The sequence below is a fragment of the Macrobrachium nipponense genome, chromosome 19 (genome assembly GCF_015104395.2).
Source record: "Macrobrachium nipponense isolate FS-2020 chromosome 19, ASM1510439v2, whole genome shotgun sequence".
Classification (NCBI taxonomy): domain Eukaryota; kingdom Metazoa; phylum Arthropoda; class Malacostraca; order Decapoda; family Palaemonidae; genus Macrobrachium; species Macrobrachium nipponense.
Window position 1 is genome coordinate 2,924,671 of NC_061088.1, and position 17,500 is coordinate 2,942,170.

Genomic DNA, 17,500 nt, shown 5'->3' on the forward strand with positions numbered 1-17,500 from the left:
TAATTGCTTTGGAACTTCCTTGTTGCTCCTGCGTTCCAAGAATCTTTCACTTTCTTCAGGATTAAGCCCAGCGAATTTCACGCTCTCTTCTTCTTCTTATCAGGCCTGGGCAAGATAAGGACATTTGATTGCCTCTGCCGCCGTCCCTCGAAATCTAGACTCATATGAAAATGGCGGCTGAGAAACCTCCGTTAGACTCATTGCAAAGGAAGGAATAAGTTCTCGAGGGAGGAAGCATCAGAAAGGACTGACTGATTGAGCGGCCACGAGACGAGACTCCCGGGATGCTTAAAGTCATGCTCACGCATGCGCAGGTGTGACCACTCTGCCCTGAGAATTAATGCCACATTCTTGCTCGTCTCCGATCTGTTCTCTTGGTTTTCGTCGCTCGTCACCTCAGACTGCGATCGCTCGTAGTCTGATTTTGTCCCATTTGTCTTGCAGAGCGTAAAATTGTAGCGACTTTCCGTGGAACAAGAGCCCGTGCTAGATTTTATCCGGCGATTTCAGTATGGCGTACAAACCGAGCGTCATTTGTTTGGGGGACATTTTGCGCCAAGTATACCAGATAGCGTCGTCATAATTCTCGTTCGGTAATGGCTGCCGTCAAAGACTTTCAAGTTTACTTACAATAAGACTTAAGACTTCCACGAGATAACGTTTGTAAGTGGACTGCGTCCCCCGAGTCCTAAAGACTAAAAACGCCCCCCCCCCCCCCCTCCGTCCCCCCCCATTGTTGAAATCGGAAAATAAATTGTTTCAGAAAGCACCGAATAAAATAAGAGAATTCCATTTTCTGGAAGTGAATGGTGTGAAGAACTGGTCAGACTAGTTGATCCCTTGGTGGTGACTTGGATTGAGGAGAGGGGTGTGTATCAGAGAGAGAGAGAGAGAGAGAGAGAGAGAGAGAGAGAGAGAGAGAGAGAGGAGTGGGGCCACCGGCCACACACTCAAGAACGTCTTAAGAGCAGAGCCCCAAGTCAATAGAGGTGATTATGCTTTAATTATTGCTTGATATCCTGGGCATAATGGACCTTGGAATTAGATTTCAGACTCCCTCGTCAAGAATAAATATTAGTCAGCATTGCCCTCTGGTTTATGTCAGGTTTAGGAACCTCGGGTGTGACCTGGTGTCCGTGACTTTTACTATTTGGTGCCAGCATGTTTAACCCAATCAGTCAGTCGATTCCACGTAGGCAAATTCGGTCAAGAGAAAAGTTGACCTTTGTGACATCCTGAAGTTGAGATACTTTCCTTTGAAATCATTTAGCACATTGATACATTCTCTGTAAACAGTTTAACACATTGATACATTCTCTGTGAACAATTTAACACACCAATACATTGTCTGTAAGCAATTTAACACACACGCACACACACGCACACATATATATATGTATATATATATATATATATATATATATATATATATATATATATATATATATATATATTCTCTGTAAACAATTTAACACACTGATACATTACTTTTAAACACATTAACACTAATACATTCTCTGTAAACGATTTAACACATCCATTCATTCTCTAAACAATTTAACACACTGATACATTATCTGTAAACAATTTAACACACTGATACATTCTCTGTAAAACAATTTAACACACTGATACATTATTTTGTGAACAATTTAACGCATCCATTCGTTATCTACAAACACTTTAACGTATCCATTCATTCTCAGTAAACAATTTAACACAATAATACGTTCTTTGTAAACAATTCAACACGTTGATACATTCTCTATAAACTAATAATACATTGAAACACACTGATACATTCTCTGCAAACATTTTAACACAATAATACATTCTCTGTAACCAATTTAACACGCTGATACATTATCTGTAAACAATTTAACACACTAATACATTCTCTGTAAAACAATTTAACACACTGATACATTATTTTGTGAACAATTTAACAATCCATTCATTCTCAGTAAACAATTTAACACAATAATACGTTCTTTGTAAACAATTCAACACGTTGATACATTCTCTATAAATTAATAACACATTGAAACACAATGATACATTCTCTGCAAACATTTTAACACAATAATACATTCTCTGTAACCAATTTAACACGCTGATAAATTTTCTGTAAATGGTTAAACATACTGATACATTCCGGGTAAACAATTTAACACAGTGATATATCTCCTGTAAACAATTTAACACACAGGCAAATCAAAATGTGATTAACTCAGCACAGATGCTTTGTACGTAATAAATTAGTACTTAGACATGCAGGAGGTATATAAGACAGATATTCTGCATATATGATCGTCTTAGCTGCGCTACAGTAGGATACAGTGATGCAAGTATAATGATGCAATAATACAATACGATGCACTATGATATGATAAAACGATACAAAATGCTGTAATGTATTAAAAAATGGTATACAAATTCTACCACAATAGGATACATGATTTTGCGAGAGATTTCTGCTCGGCGGTTCAGCAGTTCAGCTGCTGCTGATTCAGCAGTGAAATGGAGAGTTTCCAGAGAAAATGTTCTTACTTATTTCGGTGAAAGTGTCAGTGACGCTTTTATTGTTTTCTGTCCGCCCCCAGATCTTAAAAACTACCGAGGCTAGAGGGCTGCAAATTGGTATGTTGATCATCCACCCTCTAGTTATCAAACATACCACATTGCAGCCCTCTAGCCTCAGTAGTTTTTATTTTATTTAAGGTTAAAGTTAGCACCGAAAGATAGGTCTATTTTCGGTGGCCTTGATTTTATACGGTGTAGCAGCTCTACGGATAACTCGAGTGCATTTTATAGTTCTCTCTCTCTCTCTCTCTCTCTCTCTCTTCTCATTCTCTCTCTCTCTCTCTCTCTCTCTCTCTCTCTCTCTCTCTCTCTCTCTCTCTCTGTAACCAACCCTTTTCAGACACTACAGATTATGAGAAAAAACATTGAATTTTCTTCCACTTTCTCTACATTCACAGAGTAGTCATGGGACGGGATGAGAACGGAAGAAGAAGATTCGTCGACGCTGGACGTTTCGTCGCTCTGTTGTTTTTGCTGATGGCCTGGGCTTTTGCGGGAGTGGCGAGCGAAGGTAAGAAAGGTTCTCCGGATTTGTTTCTGTCAACAAATTCTTCTGTCAACACAGGATACGAATCAAGTATAAAAGGTCCATTTAAAACGCTCTGGTGAAAGCTAAGGACTATATTTCGGTGGACTAATTTCCACCCTTGTCAAGTAGTGAATGACAGAAGGAGTTACATTAGCGAAATGTACAGTGGGAGAATTTGCACTGATAAAACAAGATGATAGTAGGATCAACCTTTCCAAGGGAGTCTGGGACTCTGACCATTTAGACTATATCTTCCTCCTTAGCTTTAAACCAGAGTGTTTTAATGGACCTTCATATATATAGATAGTATATATATATATATATATATACATATATATATATATATATATATATATATATATATATATATATAGACTGGTAAAAATGTTCTGTTAAAACAGAATTCCATCTAATAAAAGGAGCCCATAAAAACACCAAAATATAGAGAGAAAAGTACTATATTTCAGAGACTGCTATCTGCCTCTTCAGGTAGATGAATGAGAAAAGTTTACAGAAAAGGTAGTATTTATACCAAGAGGTCCATCCACAGCCAAGCCAATTTAGGTCACCCCCGCTGATAATCTTCCTTTAATCTTCTTACGTGTTGGTTGAATTTGCATTTACTTACCCAAACACCTTAGCCAAATCCCTGATTAACGTCCAACAAAAGACATCCCCCAAGGACACTGGGGTTTATCAAATCCCATGCCAGGACTGTGACCAATCTTACATCGGATTTACAGGTAAATCACTTCCCCAGAGATTAATACAACACAAACGGTCAGTTAGGTATGGGCAACAGAACTCGGCTATTTTCAACCATATAAATGAACATAACCATAGAATAAACTGGAATTTGTCACATATAATTTATAGCATCAACTTCCGGTATAAGAGTCAAATGATGGAATTGGCCATAATAAAAGAGAGGCAGGTAATGAACATCTCAAAAGGAGCATGGGATTCAGATACGATCGACAAGATTTTCATTCAACCAACGCTTAAGAAGATTAAAGGAAGATTATCAGCGGGGGTGACCTAAATTGGCTTGCCTGCGGATGGACCTCTTGGTATAAACACCACCCTTTCTGTAAACTTTTCTCATTCATCTACCTGAAGAGGGAGACAGCAGTCTCTGAAATATAGTACTTTTCTCTCTATATTTTGGTGTTTTTATGGGCTCCTTTTATTATATATATATATATATATATATATATATATATATATGTATATATATACATATATATATATATATATATATATATATATATATATATATATACATATATATATGTATATATATATTATATATATATATATAATATACACACACACACATATATATATATATATATATATATATATATATATATATATATATATATATATATATATATATATATATATGTGTGTATATATATATGTGTATATATATCTATAATATATAATATAATATATATATATATATAGATATACTATATATATATATATATATATATATATATTGAAACTAACATATATATATATATATATATATATATATATATATATATATAATTATATATATAATATTAACAGATGCACACCTATCAATTATTATTTCCCATGTGTGTAGCACATTCCCCAAGTAAAGTAGCCTAGATACTAAAGTGATATTCATGGCTTAATATTTTTATGGGTCATATAGTGAACTATGGTCACCGCCCGTACCAGAATCTCAAGAGCTGTTGCAAGTTCCGATAGTGCGATCATCATACTCTGTTGAGTTGTATATAGAATTTAGGCCAAAGGCCAAGCACTGGGACCTATGAGGTCATTCAGCGCTGAAAGGGAAAGTGACAGTAACAGGTTTGAAAGGTGTAACAGGAGGAAAACCTCAAAGCAGTTGCACTATGAATCAAGTGTTAAGAGAGGGTGGAAAGTAAGATGGAAGAAAGAGAATATGAAAGGAGGTACAGCAAAAGGAAACGAAAGGAGTTGCAGTTAGAGACCGAAGGCACGCTGCAAAGAACCTTCAGTAATGCCTACAGTGCACCGCATGAGGTCCACTGACGGCACTGCTTCCTTACGGGGATCTTACTCTGCTCTTCGTCCTTGTGTCTGGACAATGGTAGATCTACCCCATCCATTGCCCCCCTCCCCCAACCCACCTCCTCCCCTAACTCTCACCCACCCACCAAAGTCACACAGACAGGAAAAGTGATCTTCATCGTTTTTAAGGAAGCTTTTTCTTCATTCATTGTTATAAAGTAGATCATCTCTTAATCAATTTATTATTTTATTTATTGTACTTGTCGAATTTGTAACAAGACAAGTTATCTTTCTTACAACTAGATGATTATTATTGCAGTCTACAGTATTTCGAAAAATTACGGACAATTACGAATATTATCCAGCAATTATGAATTTACTTTATTTCCACGTTCTCGTAATTTATTTCTCTCGTATGGCATGAGGAACTCCCACTCAATTTTTCAGACTACTGAAAAGTAAAATGAATATCCTGCTTGTGGTACAACATTCCAATTGTAATGATTCTATTAGACTAAAAACTTTGGCTCAAGCATACGAAATTATTGCCTCTCTTGGTTCGTAGATATTTAATACACACGTTCCATTAACCAAGCGGTTTCGTGTTCAATACACTTAAACTCCAGTAAGTGGAAGAGGAGTGACCTTTCCTCACCTTCGGTTTCTGGGCATCCGGGTCTTCGTAAGGACGAAGGTGACGTGGAGAGAATATCTTAAGACATCAGACAATTTTCCGTTTTCGGTACGATGACTCACAGCTCAGCCATTTTCGTCAGATTCCGAAGAAATGTCAATGAGAAGATAATTAAGTGGAGATGAGAGTCAATTTTTCATAACATTCTTGTATCTTTGAATCCCGGATGTTTCAATTTAGTCTATAAATGCGCATACACTTACATAAAACTATTTCCTTTAACTGCAGGTGACTGCGGTGATAACACGACGGTCACTAAACATTTTCTTCGGCTGAAATTGGCTGTCAGCCAATACTACCTGTACACTACTGTTTTAGGAAGTACCAGTAGAGGGTTGTGAATCCTTTGGAGGGGGAAAGGAATGAAGGTTGAACCTTTCCCTCTTCAGGCCGTCAGGATCCTTGTTTTCAGACCAATCCATTAACCGAGGAGTGCTACTGCAGCGGTTGAAAACAGTACAACCTGGACATTACTGCTGCAGAAAGTACCTGAGGTTCTGCGTAAAGATGTATCGTACCTCAAAGTCGGGGATCACTTAGGATAGGGTTGTGAACCCCTTGGAGAAAGAGAATGAAACATTGGCAAAGGAGCTAACTTTCTTGAGGCCAGTGGCCTTTTGTCAGATGCTGAGAAAAAGAATATAGTGCCTTCACCACTCTGTGGTGCATAGAGATCCTTAATTGCACAGGGCAATGGGTGTGGAGATGTATAACCTGTATTGCGATTGCAAAACATCAGAATGGGCTGAACTGTTTGGCTCCTGTGAGGGTTAATAATTGCAATAATAATGGTATCTTTGGCGTATATTACTCAACTTTAAACCAGAACTATCCTTGATGCAATCTACTCTGAGAGTTCAGCATAATTTTCTAAATGGTACAATAGTATCTTTGAAGTTACATTAACCTAACAGTCATGAAACAATGAACTTAACTGGTATTTTTCCAACAGATGGAGAACAACCTGACATCCTCAGGCAAATCAGCAAAGAACTGGATAGAATTCAGGCAGCTCTTGCTAGGCTAATGGAGCTCTTCGGTATCTCTACAACCAGCGCCCCTCTTCCAGCAGTAACGGCACTTCCCAATGAAACCACGACAAAGCCAACTGAAGGAGGCTTATCATCCACTGACATACCAGACGTCTTCGATCCTACAGCAGGAACTACTATACTCACTTCAGCAAATTCAACGGAGCCAACTCCAGTGACCACTGAAGAGGCCCAGTCGACCACTAGGCACGATGAAACAGCTTCAACAGCAAGCAGGGAAGGAGAGCAAACAAGCACAGAAAGCAGTGAGAGTGACGAAAACTCTGGAGAGGCTGCCACGTCGACAAGAATGCCAATGACCACCGAAGATCCTGACACCACAACTTTTGGAGACCTGGACATCTCTGCACGTGCAGCAGGTGGTAATACAACAGATTCCACAGTTTCAGAAACCTCTGAAACATCAGAATCCACAGTTTCAGAAACATCTGAAACAACAGAAGCCACAGGATCCATAGTTCCAGACACATCTGATTCTTATACAACAGAAGCCGTAGTTTCAGAGACGTCCGATACAACAGGATCAGCAGTTACAGACAGTACTGATATTTATACAACAGAAGAGATATTTCCAGATACATCAGATACAACAGGATCCATAACTTCAGACACGTCTGATTCTTATGCAACAGAATCCACACTTTCAGACCCGTTCGATGCTTATACCACAGAAGGCATAGTTCCTGATACATCTGATACAACAGAATCCACGATTTCAGACACTTCTGATTCTTACACAACGGAATTTGCTTATACAACAGAAAGCCCAGTTCCTGACACATCTGATACAGTTTCAGATACTTCTGATTCTTACACAACAGAATTTGCTTATACAACAGAAAGCCCAGTTCCTGACACCTCTGATACAGTTTCAGATACTTCTGATTCTTCTTCTACAGAAGGCATAGGTCCTGACGTGTCTGATGCAGCAGGATCCACAATTTCAGATACGTCTGATACTTATACAACAGAAGCAGTTTCAGATACGTCTGATGCTTATACAACAGAGTCTACAGTCCCTGACATGTCTGATACAACAGAATCCGCAGCTACAGACACGTCTGATTCTTATACTACAGAAGGCATAGGTACTGACATGTCTGATACAACAACAGGATCCACACTTTCAGATACTTCTGATACTTATACAACAGAAGGCATGTTTCCAGACACATCTGATACACCAGTGTCTGCAGTTTCAGATACGTCTAATGCTTATACAACAGAGTCTACAGTTCCTGATGCGTCTGATACAACAGAGTCTGCAGTTTCAGATACCTCTGGCGCTTATACAACCGAGTCTGCAGTTCCTGACGCATCTGATGCAACAGGATCCGCAGCTACAGACATATCTGATGCTTATACAACAGAGTCTACCGTTCCTGACGCATCTGATGTTTTCACAACAGTCTCCCCAGTTTCAGACGACGGAAGCACATCAGCAACAGAAGTGCCTTGGTATGACACTTCGAGTTTGAACGACGTCATGTCTCCAGAGCTCTTGAGGCCAAAACCCTTTGTACTGCCAGAATCAGAAATAGAACTTTTGGAACATTACGATCCTTTCAAAATGGCGCTACTACCAACGACAACGGAAGAACCAGAAGTAGAACTTCTGGAAGACTTCAAGCCTCACAAAATAAGGGATGACTCTTTCCACGGCCCTCGAAAGTTTGTCAGCATGAAATATTCATTGAGCAGAAACGATACAGATGGGTCAGAGCTTAACGATACTGAGGAGGAGGGAGATGCTTTCGAAACACGAGAGACATCCCCCCAAAATTTAAGCCTTGGGACCTTTGATGATTTTAGTAATGAATGGTTCCAAGACAATGGAAATGAGACTGATGAAGACACCAGAAGTTACGATGTGGATTATAGCTTGACAGGGTCATCAGAGAATAGGTTTAATGAAAGTGAGGCAGCACTAGACACTGCACTCGTCCCCAGAACATCAGAAATCTTTGACCTCTATGGAAATGACAGTGTAAGTTCAAACGAGAAAAAGGACAGTGAATTTGACGAAGCTGATAATGAGGCATTCAGAAATGATAATAATCAATTTGCTAAAAAGGGCAGCGAACCAGGTAGCTATGAAGATGACAAAGGCTTTCATAATGATTCCTTCTATGATGGAAAGGGTGATCATAATGAAACTGAGCCGATAAGAAAGGAGACCAGCGCTGACCAAGATAAGAATGATAGAGACTATAGATATGATCTCGTAAATTCTGGAGTTGAGGACAGTGATAACAGTGATGATGCTGGTGATGTTCATAATGAAACAGTTGCTGAAACTGGAACATATGATGAAGGCAGATACAGTGTAGGAAATGGCACTGAGGAGGAATCATTTGGAAAAGTGGGTTCCAGTGAGCTGGAAGATAATAATAATAGAAGCATTGTAAATGGTGAGTCTGGTAATGATAACAATGATTCTTTTAACATCCTGAAAAACGAACATGAAACGGAAAACAAAACTAATAACCGTTTGCTTGAAAGAGGAGACAAAGAATCTGATGATCTGCAAGACAAAGAAAGCAACAAGTCTGAAAAGTCTCATGAAAATGATAGCGAAAAATCCCGGGAATCTCAGGCAAAGGATACCAAAAAATCTGAAAGATTACTGGACAGGGAGGAAAGAGAATCTGGAGATTCACAGGAAGAGAAAGTCGAGAAGTCTGAAGAGTCGGAAGAAAAAGAGAGAAAGCAGTCTGAAGATTCAGAGGAAGAGAAAGTCGAGAAGTCTGAAGATCAGAAGGAGAAAGAGATAAAGCATCTGAGATTCAGAGGAAGGAGAAGGAGAGAATTCTGAAGAGTCCAGGAGAAAGAGAGAAAGCAGTCTGAAGATTCAGAGGAAAGAAAGTCGAGAAGTCTGAAGAGTCAGAAGAAAATGAGAAGAAAGCAGTTCCGAAGATTCGAGGAAGAGAAAGTCGAGAAGTCTGAAGAGTCAGAGGAGAAGAGAAGAAGCAGTCTGAAGATATTCAGAGGAAAGAAAGGAGAGAAGTCTGAAGAGTCAGAGGAGAAAAGAGAAAGCATCTGAGATTCAGAAGAAGGAAAGTCGAGAGTCTGAAGAGTCAGAAGAAAGGAGAGAAGCAGTCTTAGATTCAGAGGAAGAGGAAAGGAGAGAAACGCTGAAGAGTTCAGAGGAGAAAGAGAGAAAGCAAAGTCTGAAGATTCAGAGGAAGAGAAAGTCCGGAGAGTTCTGAAGAGTCAGAAGAAAAGGAGGAAGAAGCAAAGTCCGAAGAATTCAGAGGAAGTGAAAGTCGAGAAGTCTAAGAGTCAGGAGGAAGAAAAAGAGAGAAAGCAGTCTGAAGATTCAGGAGGAGAGAAAGGAAGGAAGTCTGAAGAGTCAGAGGAGAAAGAGGAGAAAGCAAGTCTGAAGAAGTCAGAGGGAAGAGAAAGTCGAGAAAGTCTGAAGAGGTCAAAGAAAAGGGAAGAGAAAAGCAGTCTGAAGGGATTCAGAGAAGAGACAGGAGAGAAAGTCTGAAGAGTTCAGAGGAGCAAGAGAGAAAGCAGTCCCGGAAGATTCAGAAAGGAAAGAAGGTCGAGAAGTCTGAGAGTCAGAGGAGAAAGAGAAGAAAGCGTTCCAAAGATTCGGAGGAAAGAAGAAAGTCGAGAAGTCCGAAGAAGTTCGAGGAGAAAGAAGGAAGAAAGCAAAAGTCTGAAGATTCAGGAAGAGAAAGTCGAGAAGTCCTGAAGAGTCCAGAAGAAAAGGATGAGAAAGCAGTCCGAGATTAGAGGAGAGAAAGTCGAGAATGAAAGTCTGAAGAGAGTCATAAGAAGAAGGAGAGAAGCAGTCCGAGATTCAGAGGAAGAGAAGGTCGAGAGTTCTGAGGTCGAAGAAAAAGAGAGAGAGAAGTCTGAAGAGTCAGAGGAGAAAGAGAGAAAGCAGTCTGAAGATCAGAGGAAGAGAAAGTCGGAAGGTTGAGAGTCAGAAGAAAGGAGACAAAGCAGTCCGAATATTCAGAGGAAGAGAAAGTCGATGAAGTCTGAAGAGTCAGGAGAAAGAAAGGAGAAGCAGTCGAAGATTCAGAGGAGAGAAAGTCGAGAAGTCTGAAGAGTCAGAGGAGAAAAGAGAGAAAGCAGTCTTAAGATTCAGAGGAAGAGAAAGTCGGAGAGAAGTCTGAAAGATCAGAGAGGAGAGAAAAGCAAGTCGAAGATTCAGAGGAAAGAGTCCAAGTAAAGAGAGTCTGAAAGGAGTCAAGGAGGAGAGAGAAAGCAGTCTGAAAGATTCAAGGAAGAGAAAGTCCGAGAAGTCTGAGAGTCAGAAGAAAAGGAGAGAAAGCAGTCCGAAGATTTTTTCGAGGAAAGAGAAAGGAGAGAAGTCTAAGAGTCAGAGGAGAAGAGAGAAGCAGTCCGAAGATTCAGTAGGAAGAGAAAGTCGAGAATCTGAAGAGTCAGAGGAGAAAGAGAGAAAGCATTCAGATTCAGAGGAAGAGAAAGTCGAGAGTCTAAGAGTCAGAGGAGAAAGAGAAAGCAGTCTGAAGATTCAGAGGAGAGAAAGTCAGAATTCTGAAGAGTCAGAATAAAAGGAGAGAAAGCAGTCCGAAGATTCAGAGGAAGAGAAAAGGAGTAGAAGTCTGAGATCAGAGTGAAAAGAGAGAAGCAGTCTGAGATTCAGAGTGAAGGAGTAAAGTCGGAATCTGAAGATCAGACAAGAAAGGAGAGACAGCAGTCTGAGATTCAAGGAAGAGAAGAGGCAGAATCTGAATAGTCAAGGAGAAGAGAGAAAGCAGTCTGAGATTCAGAGGGACATAGAAGTCGAGAAAGTCTGAAGAGTCAGAGGAGAAGAGAGAAGCAGTCTGAGATTCTGTAGGAAGAAAGGAGAAGTCTGAGAGTCGAAGAGAGAGAAAGCAAGTCCGAAGATTCAGAGGAAGAGAAAGGAGAGAAGTCATTGAAGAAGTCGGAAGAAAAAGAGAGAAAAAGGCAGTCCCGAAAGATTCAGAGGAAAAGGAAGGAAAGGACAGAAAAGTCTGAAAGAGTTGCGGAAGAAAAAAGAGAGGAAAAGCAGAGTCCGAAGCCAATTTCAGAGGAAGAGATAAAGTTCGGAGAACAAAGTCTGAAGAGCTTCAGAGGAGGAAAGAAAAAAGAGGAAAGCAGTCCTGAAGTATTCAGAGGAGAAGGAAAGTCGAGAAGTCTGAAGAGTCAGAGGAGAAAGAGGAGGAAAGCCTGGTGTACTGAAGATTCACATGGAGAGCAAAGGAGGAAGAAAGTCTGAAAGAGTCGAGGAGAGAGAAAGCAGTTGAAGATTACAGAGGGCCATACAACTGAGAAAGGACCACCCCGTTCTGAGAAGTCTGAAGGAAGTAAGAAGAAAACCGAAAGAGAAAAGCAAGTCTGAAGATTCAGAGGAAGAGAAAGCGGAGAAAAACGTTGGAAGAGGTCAGAGGAGGAAAGAGAGAAAGCAGTTCTGGAAAAGATCCCACAGGAGGAAGAATAGTCGGAAAGGAAGTCTGAAGAAGTCAGAGGAAACGTGAGAGAAAGCAGTTAAAGTGAAGATTCCAGGGAGGGAAAGAGAAAAGTACAGAGAAAGGGGTCTGAACTGAAGTCAGAGGAGGAAAGAGAGGAAAGCCGAGTCACGAAGATTCACCAGGAAAGAAGAAAGAGAAAGAGAAAAATGTTCTGAAGAAGGTCAGAGGGAGAATAGAGACGAAAGCTTAAGTCTGAAGATTCAGAGGAAGCGAAAAGCAAGGGAAACAAACAGTCTGACAGAGTCAAAGAACGAAAAGGATTCAGAAGAAGAAAGCAGTCGGAAGATTCACAGGAAATTAGGAAATGAAAGGCGAAAAGGAAAAGTGCTGAAGAAGTCAGGGAAACATTAGTCCCAACCCGAAAAGGACATTCGAGAAAGAGAGATAGTGGAAGTTCAACAAAGGGGAAGAAACGCAATTAGGAACGGTCCACCCGAGAATGTCCTGGAAGAGTTCAGATGGAGGAAAGAGGAAGGAAAGCAAAGTCTGGGAAAAGATTCAGAGGAACAGAGAAAAAGTCGAGAGAAGTTGAAGAGTCAGAGGAGAAAGAGAGGTAAAAGCAGTACGGAAAGATCAAAAAGAGGAAGAAAGACAAGGATGAGAAAAATAAGTCCTGAAGAAAGTTCAAGAGGGAAAAAGACGCGAAATGAGAGGAAAAGCAATCTAGGTTAGAAAGATTCAGGAAGGAAAAAGAGAAAGTCGGAAAGAACACTGAAGTTCCTGAAAGACGTTCAGACACGCAGAAGGAAAACGAGGCAACGGAAAGTAAGTCCTGAATGATTCAACGACCAGGGGTAAGAAGGAAAGGGTCGGAAGAAAAAGAGAGAAAGCAGTCCGAAGATTCACAAGAAGAGAAAGGAGAGAAGTCTGAAGAGTCGGAAGAAAAAGAGAGAAAGCAGTCCGAAGATTCAGAGGAAGAGAAAGGAGAGAAGTCTGAAGAGTCAGAGGAGAAAGAGAGAAAGCAGTCTGAAGATTCAGAGGAAGAGAAAGTCGAGAAGTCTGAAGAGTCAGAGGAGAAGGAGAGAAAGCAGTCCGAAGATTCAGAGGAAGAGAAAGTCGAGAAGTCTGAAGAGTCGGAAGAAAAAGAGAGAAAGCGGTCCGAAGATTCAGAGGAAGAGAAAGTCGAGAAGTCTGAAGAGTCAGAGGAGAAGGAGAGAAAGCAGTCCGAAGATTCAGAGGAAGAGAAAGTCGAGAAGTCTGAAGAGTCAGAGGAGAAGGAGAGAAAGCAGTCCGAAGATTCAGAGGAAGAGAAAGTCGAGAAGTCTGAAGAGTCAGAAGAAAATGAGAGAAAGCGGTCCGAAGATTCAGAGGAAGAGAAAGGAGAGAAGTCTGAAGAGTCAGAGGAGAAAGGAGAGAAAGCAGTCCGAAGATTCAGAGGAAGAGAAAGTCGAGAAGTCTGAAGAGTCAGAGGAAAAGGAGAGAAAGCAGTCCGAAGATTCACAAGAAGAGAAAGTCGAGAAGTCTGATGAAACTCCAGAAAAGAAAACTGAAAGCTTTGAAGAATCCCTCCTTGAGGCTGAAACTGAGAGCATAATTGAGAGTAAAGAATCATCAAAAGGACCTTCAAAAGAAGAAGAAGAAGGAATAGAAGAAGGTGATCCAGATAGTGGGTCCGGCACGAAAGCAAAACTGGGAAAGGTATCAGAGAGAAGAGAGAGGAGAAGGAGGCGGATCACCAGAGCTAAGAGATCAGTCAGCGTGAGTGAAGATATGTGTCTCTCTGGTGTCTATTTAGATGGCAAAGACATCTGCCAAAGCCTTCAGAACATCATCAATGCAACTAATGAGGTCACACTTCAGGTTTCGAAAGGCAATGCCTCTGAGGTGCAGCTGAGGGCCCTGAGGCAGAACGCAGAGGCGCTGGACAGGGTCATCGCTGAGATTGAAAAGGATCCGGATATCGTGAAGAGCTTCAATCTCTCTACCGTCACAACTCAAGTCAAGGATTTGGAAACGGTAAGAGTAACGACTTTTGGTTTTGGCCAGGACAAAAAATATGGTATTTTGAGTTTTCGAAAGTAAATTTTACATACAGCAATAGCACGAATGAAGATGTGGACTATTGCTTGTTTTCGTTAAAGGGAATTTGCCTTTGAAATTAACTTTTACCAATAGTAATACAACTATTAAAAACGTGAATTTTACAGTGATTTTCTTCTAGTGACAGAACGACTGAAGACGTGAATTATGCCCTGGTCTCATTAAAGTGAACTTACCCTTCTCTCCACAGCGAGTAAAGCTGACCAGTTTGATGACTTCCGTAGCGGAGGTTTTGAAAGCAGATTTGCCTGCTCTTGTCATCGCAATCGGCGTCCTGGGCGGAGTGATCGTCCTTTCGTTTTCCATCTGTTACATTTATGTCTGCTGGAAACTCGCGAGCATACGTAGGTCGAAGAGGACGCACCATGTGGAGGTAAGGGTCTCAAAAAAAAAAAGAAAGAAAAAAAAAGATCTTTCAGTTGTCGTTTTCACTGGGGCAAAATAAGAGAGAGAAATAAATTTTTATGCATTTTCAAATATTCTTTGTACGTCTGTCTGCTGGTATGCTTCTAATAGTATATGTAGTACAATATACACCTTACATGCCACTGAAGAAAGAAAAATGGCCAGAAACACAAAAATACGGAAGATAAGGAATAAAAGCAAAACAGATCGTCATGCAACATTATTATTATTTTTTTGTTTGTTAACATTGGAACATTAAAGCAAAAGCCACTAGTTACAGTTAAACTTTTTGACATACAAAAAAAAATTAGAATATAATTTCATCGTGTTCTTAGGTTTCAAATTATTTGGTATTGTTGTAGAAAAAGTTAAGTAAGATATATATATATATATATATATATATATATATATATATATATATATATATATATATATATATCTAATAAAAGGAGCCCATAAAAACACCAAAATATAGAGAGAAAAGTACTATATTTCAGAGACTGCTGTCTCTCTCTTCATATACCTCAGCAGCCTCTGAAATATAGTACTTTTCTCTCTATATTTTGGTGTTTTTTATGGGCTCCTTTTATTAGATGGAATTCAATCTGTTGTAACAGAACATTTTTCCAGTACCATTATATATATATATATATATATATATATATATATATATATATATATATATATATATGTTATAAGTTTATGTGTTTCCGTCCATGTTCGCTGAAGTTCTGCCAGGCCATATGTTGTAATGAGTCTCGTCTTAGAAGAAGAACAAAACACGAATTAGTGATGTTTCTCCTTTCTCCTTCAGGCAGCCGTCGTGCAGACGGGAGGCAGGAAGATCTCCAGCCTGGGGCGTGACAACCCCGCCTTCGAGTACGGCGAGACGAGACTGGGCGCACCTTTCGTGGTGGCCTCTCAGGAACCGGTGGTCCGCTGCATCCCGCGTCCGCGGAGCACCATGGAGTCCTTCGACATGAACGGCTGGGTCTTCTACGACCCCTACAGCTCCCCGAGGAAGGCCGCCTCCGAAGCGGGTTACCCTGGGGACATGAAGTCCTTTGGTAACTCCGGCTCCCTCCACAGACGTTACGAGAACGGCAACTCCAACCACAGGGACTTGGATGGCAAAGGGCGCCACGTGAGGAGGTCCTCTTCCGCCGACCTGCAGGATGACAAGAACGATCCTTATAGCTTGGAGAGGGCAGGAAACAACGTCCACAGGATCAACACCGGGAAACTCAGAAGGATTGACCCCTGAGGAGGATCTCAGTCGAGGAGTTTTGGATCCTGTAGATAGGGAACTGAATTGCAGTGTCTACCAGGAAATTTATTTAATTTTATTTTCAATTTAAAAAGCTGGATTTTACTGACCTTAGATCTTGCGATGCCAATAAAAAAAAAAACTTCAAAACTTTAGTCATTTGCGCTAGGTGAACAATAGCATCTCAATATATATATATATATATATATATATATATATATATATATTATATATATAGATATATTATATATATAAATATATATATAATATATATATATATATATAAACTTGCTAAATTACAGTCTTTTTTTGCAATTTACAAAGACTTTGTAATGTAGCTTTTTTTTTTGTTTATATTTACTTTCTCTGGCATGAACTGTTAATGGAGATGTCAATTCTACTATCATTCATGATAGTACTAATTGTATTTTCCTATTAGATTAATGACAGTAATTTTGCATCAAAACGAGCAAGTGTGGCAACTTTGTGTGAGTTGATAGTCTAGTAGTTTTGTCAGCTGTACAGAAGATGACTGTACTGATATAATCTTTGCCTGAAATGACAGTAATTCTGTGTATATTATGTGAAATGACACCAATTATATTGACCTTACAACTGATATATCAGTAATTACATCACATTTGTTGGGATGACTGTAATTACATGAAGTTTGAATGTGGTAACAGTAACCACTGAACGTTGTGTAGGATGGCAGTAATTACATCAGCTTTGTGTGAGGTGGCAGTAATTACATCAGCTTTTGTGTAAGGGGCAGTAATTACATCAGCGTTGTGTGGCTGACAGTAATTACATCATCTTTGTGTGGGATGATAATAATTACATCAGCTTTGTGTGGGATGGTAGTAATTACATCCGCTTTTGCATAAGGGGACAGTAATTGCATCAGCTTTGTGTGGGATGATAGTAACTACATCAGCTTTGTGTGGGATGGCAGTAATTACATCAGCTCTTGTGTAAGGTGACAGTAATTACATCAGCTTTGTGTGGGATGATTGTGATTACTCCAGCTTTGTGTAGGATGATTATAATTACATCAGATTTTTGTGTAAGGTAACAGTAATTACACCAGCTCTTGTGTGAGATGATAGTAATTACATCAGCTTTGTGTGAGATTATAGTAATTACATCAGTTTGTGTAAGATGGCAGTAATTACATCAGCTCGTGTATGAGGTGACAGTAATTACATCAGTTTTGTGTGGGATGGCAGTAATTACATCAGCTTTTGTGTGGGATAATAGTAATTATCATTTTGCTATAGGATGACAGTATTTATACTGATTTTGTTTATTATTGCGATTAGTCTCAGAAAGAGGTTTGTGTTGATTAGTGGACAAATATATCAGTATGTTAAAAAAAAGGTTATTTGGTGAGATAGGGGACATGAGATAGGACATATATGATCT

General features: G+C 39.7%; 2 protein-coding genes across 2 annotated transcripts in view; both read left to right on the top strand.

Moving 5' to 3' along the window:
• Positions 1–9,704, top strand: part of LOC135219117 (dentin sialophosphoprotein-like) — a 20,846-nt gene extending 11,142 nt beyond the window's left edge. Inside the window, exons 2-3 of the mRNA XM_064255570.1 lie at positions 2,982–3,094; positions 6,790–9,704. Coding sequence (XP_064111640.1) covers positions 2,989–3,094; positions 6,790–9,704 — 3,021 coding nt within the window. The 5' untranslated portion in view covers positions 2,982–2,988. The remainder of the gene's footprint in view (positions 1–2,981; positions 3,095–6,789) is intronic.
• A 903-nt stretch (positions 9,705–10,607) lies between these two features.
• LOC135219126 (nucleolar protein 58-like) lies at positions 10,608–16,274 on the top strand. The gene is made up of 4 exons (XM_064255582.1): positions 10,608–10,769; positions 13,182–14,319; positions 14,594–14,776; positions 15,623–16,274. The coding sequence occupies exons 1-2, from the start codon at positions 10,608–10,610 to the stop codon at positions 13,761–13,763; spliced, it is 744 nt and encodes a 247-aa protein (XP_064111652.1). The 3' UTR covers positions 13,764–14,319; positions 14,594–14,776; positions 15,623–16,274.
• Positions 16,275–17,500: the final 1,226 nt, after the last annotated feature.

Bases quoted from the DNA above. Each gene is read 5' to 3' on its own strand.
- LOC135219126 (XM_064255582.1), top strand. From the start codon at position 10,608: ATGAGAAAGCAGTCCGAGATTAGAGGAGAGAAAGTCGAGAATGAAAGT. The intron at 10,770-13,181 runs AAAGAGAGAAAG...GGGTCGGAAGAA, and splicing joins AGTCTGAAGAGTCAGAGGAG to AAAGAGAGAAAGCAGTCCGA.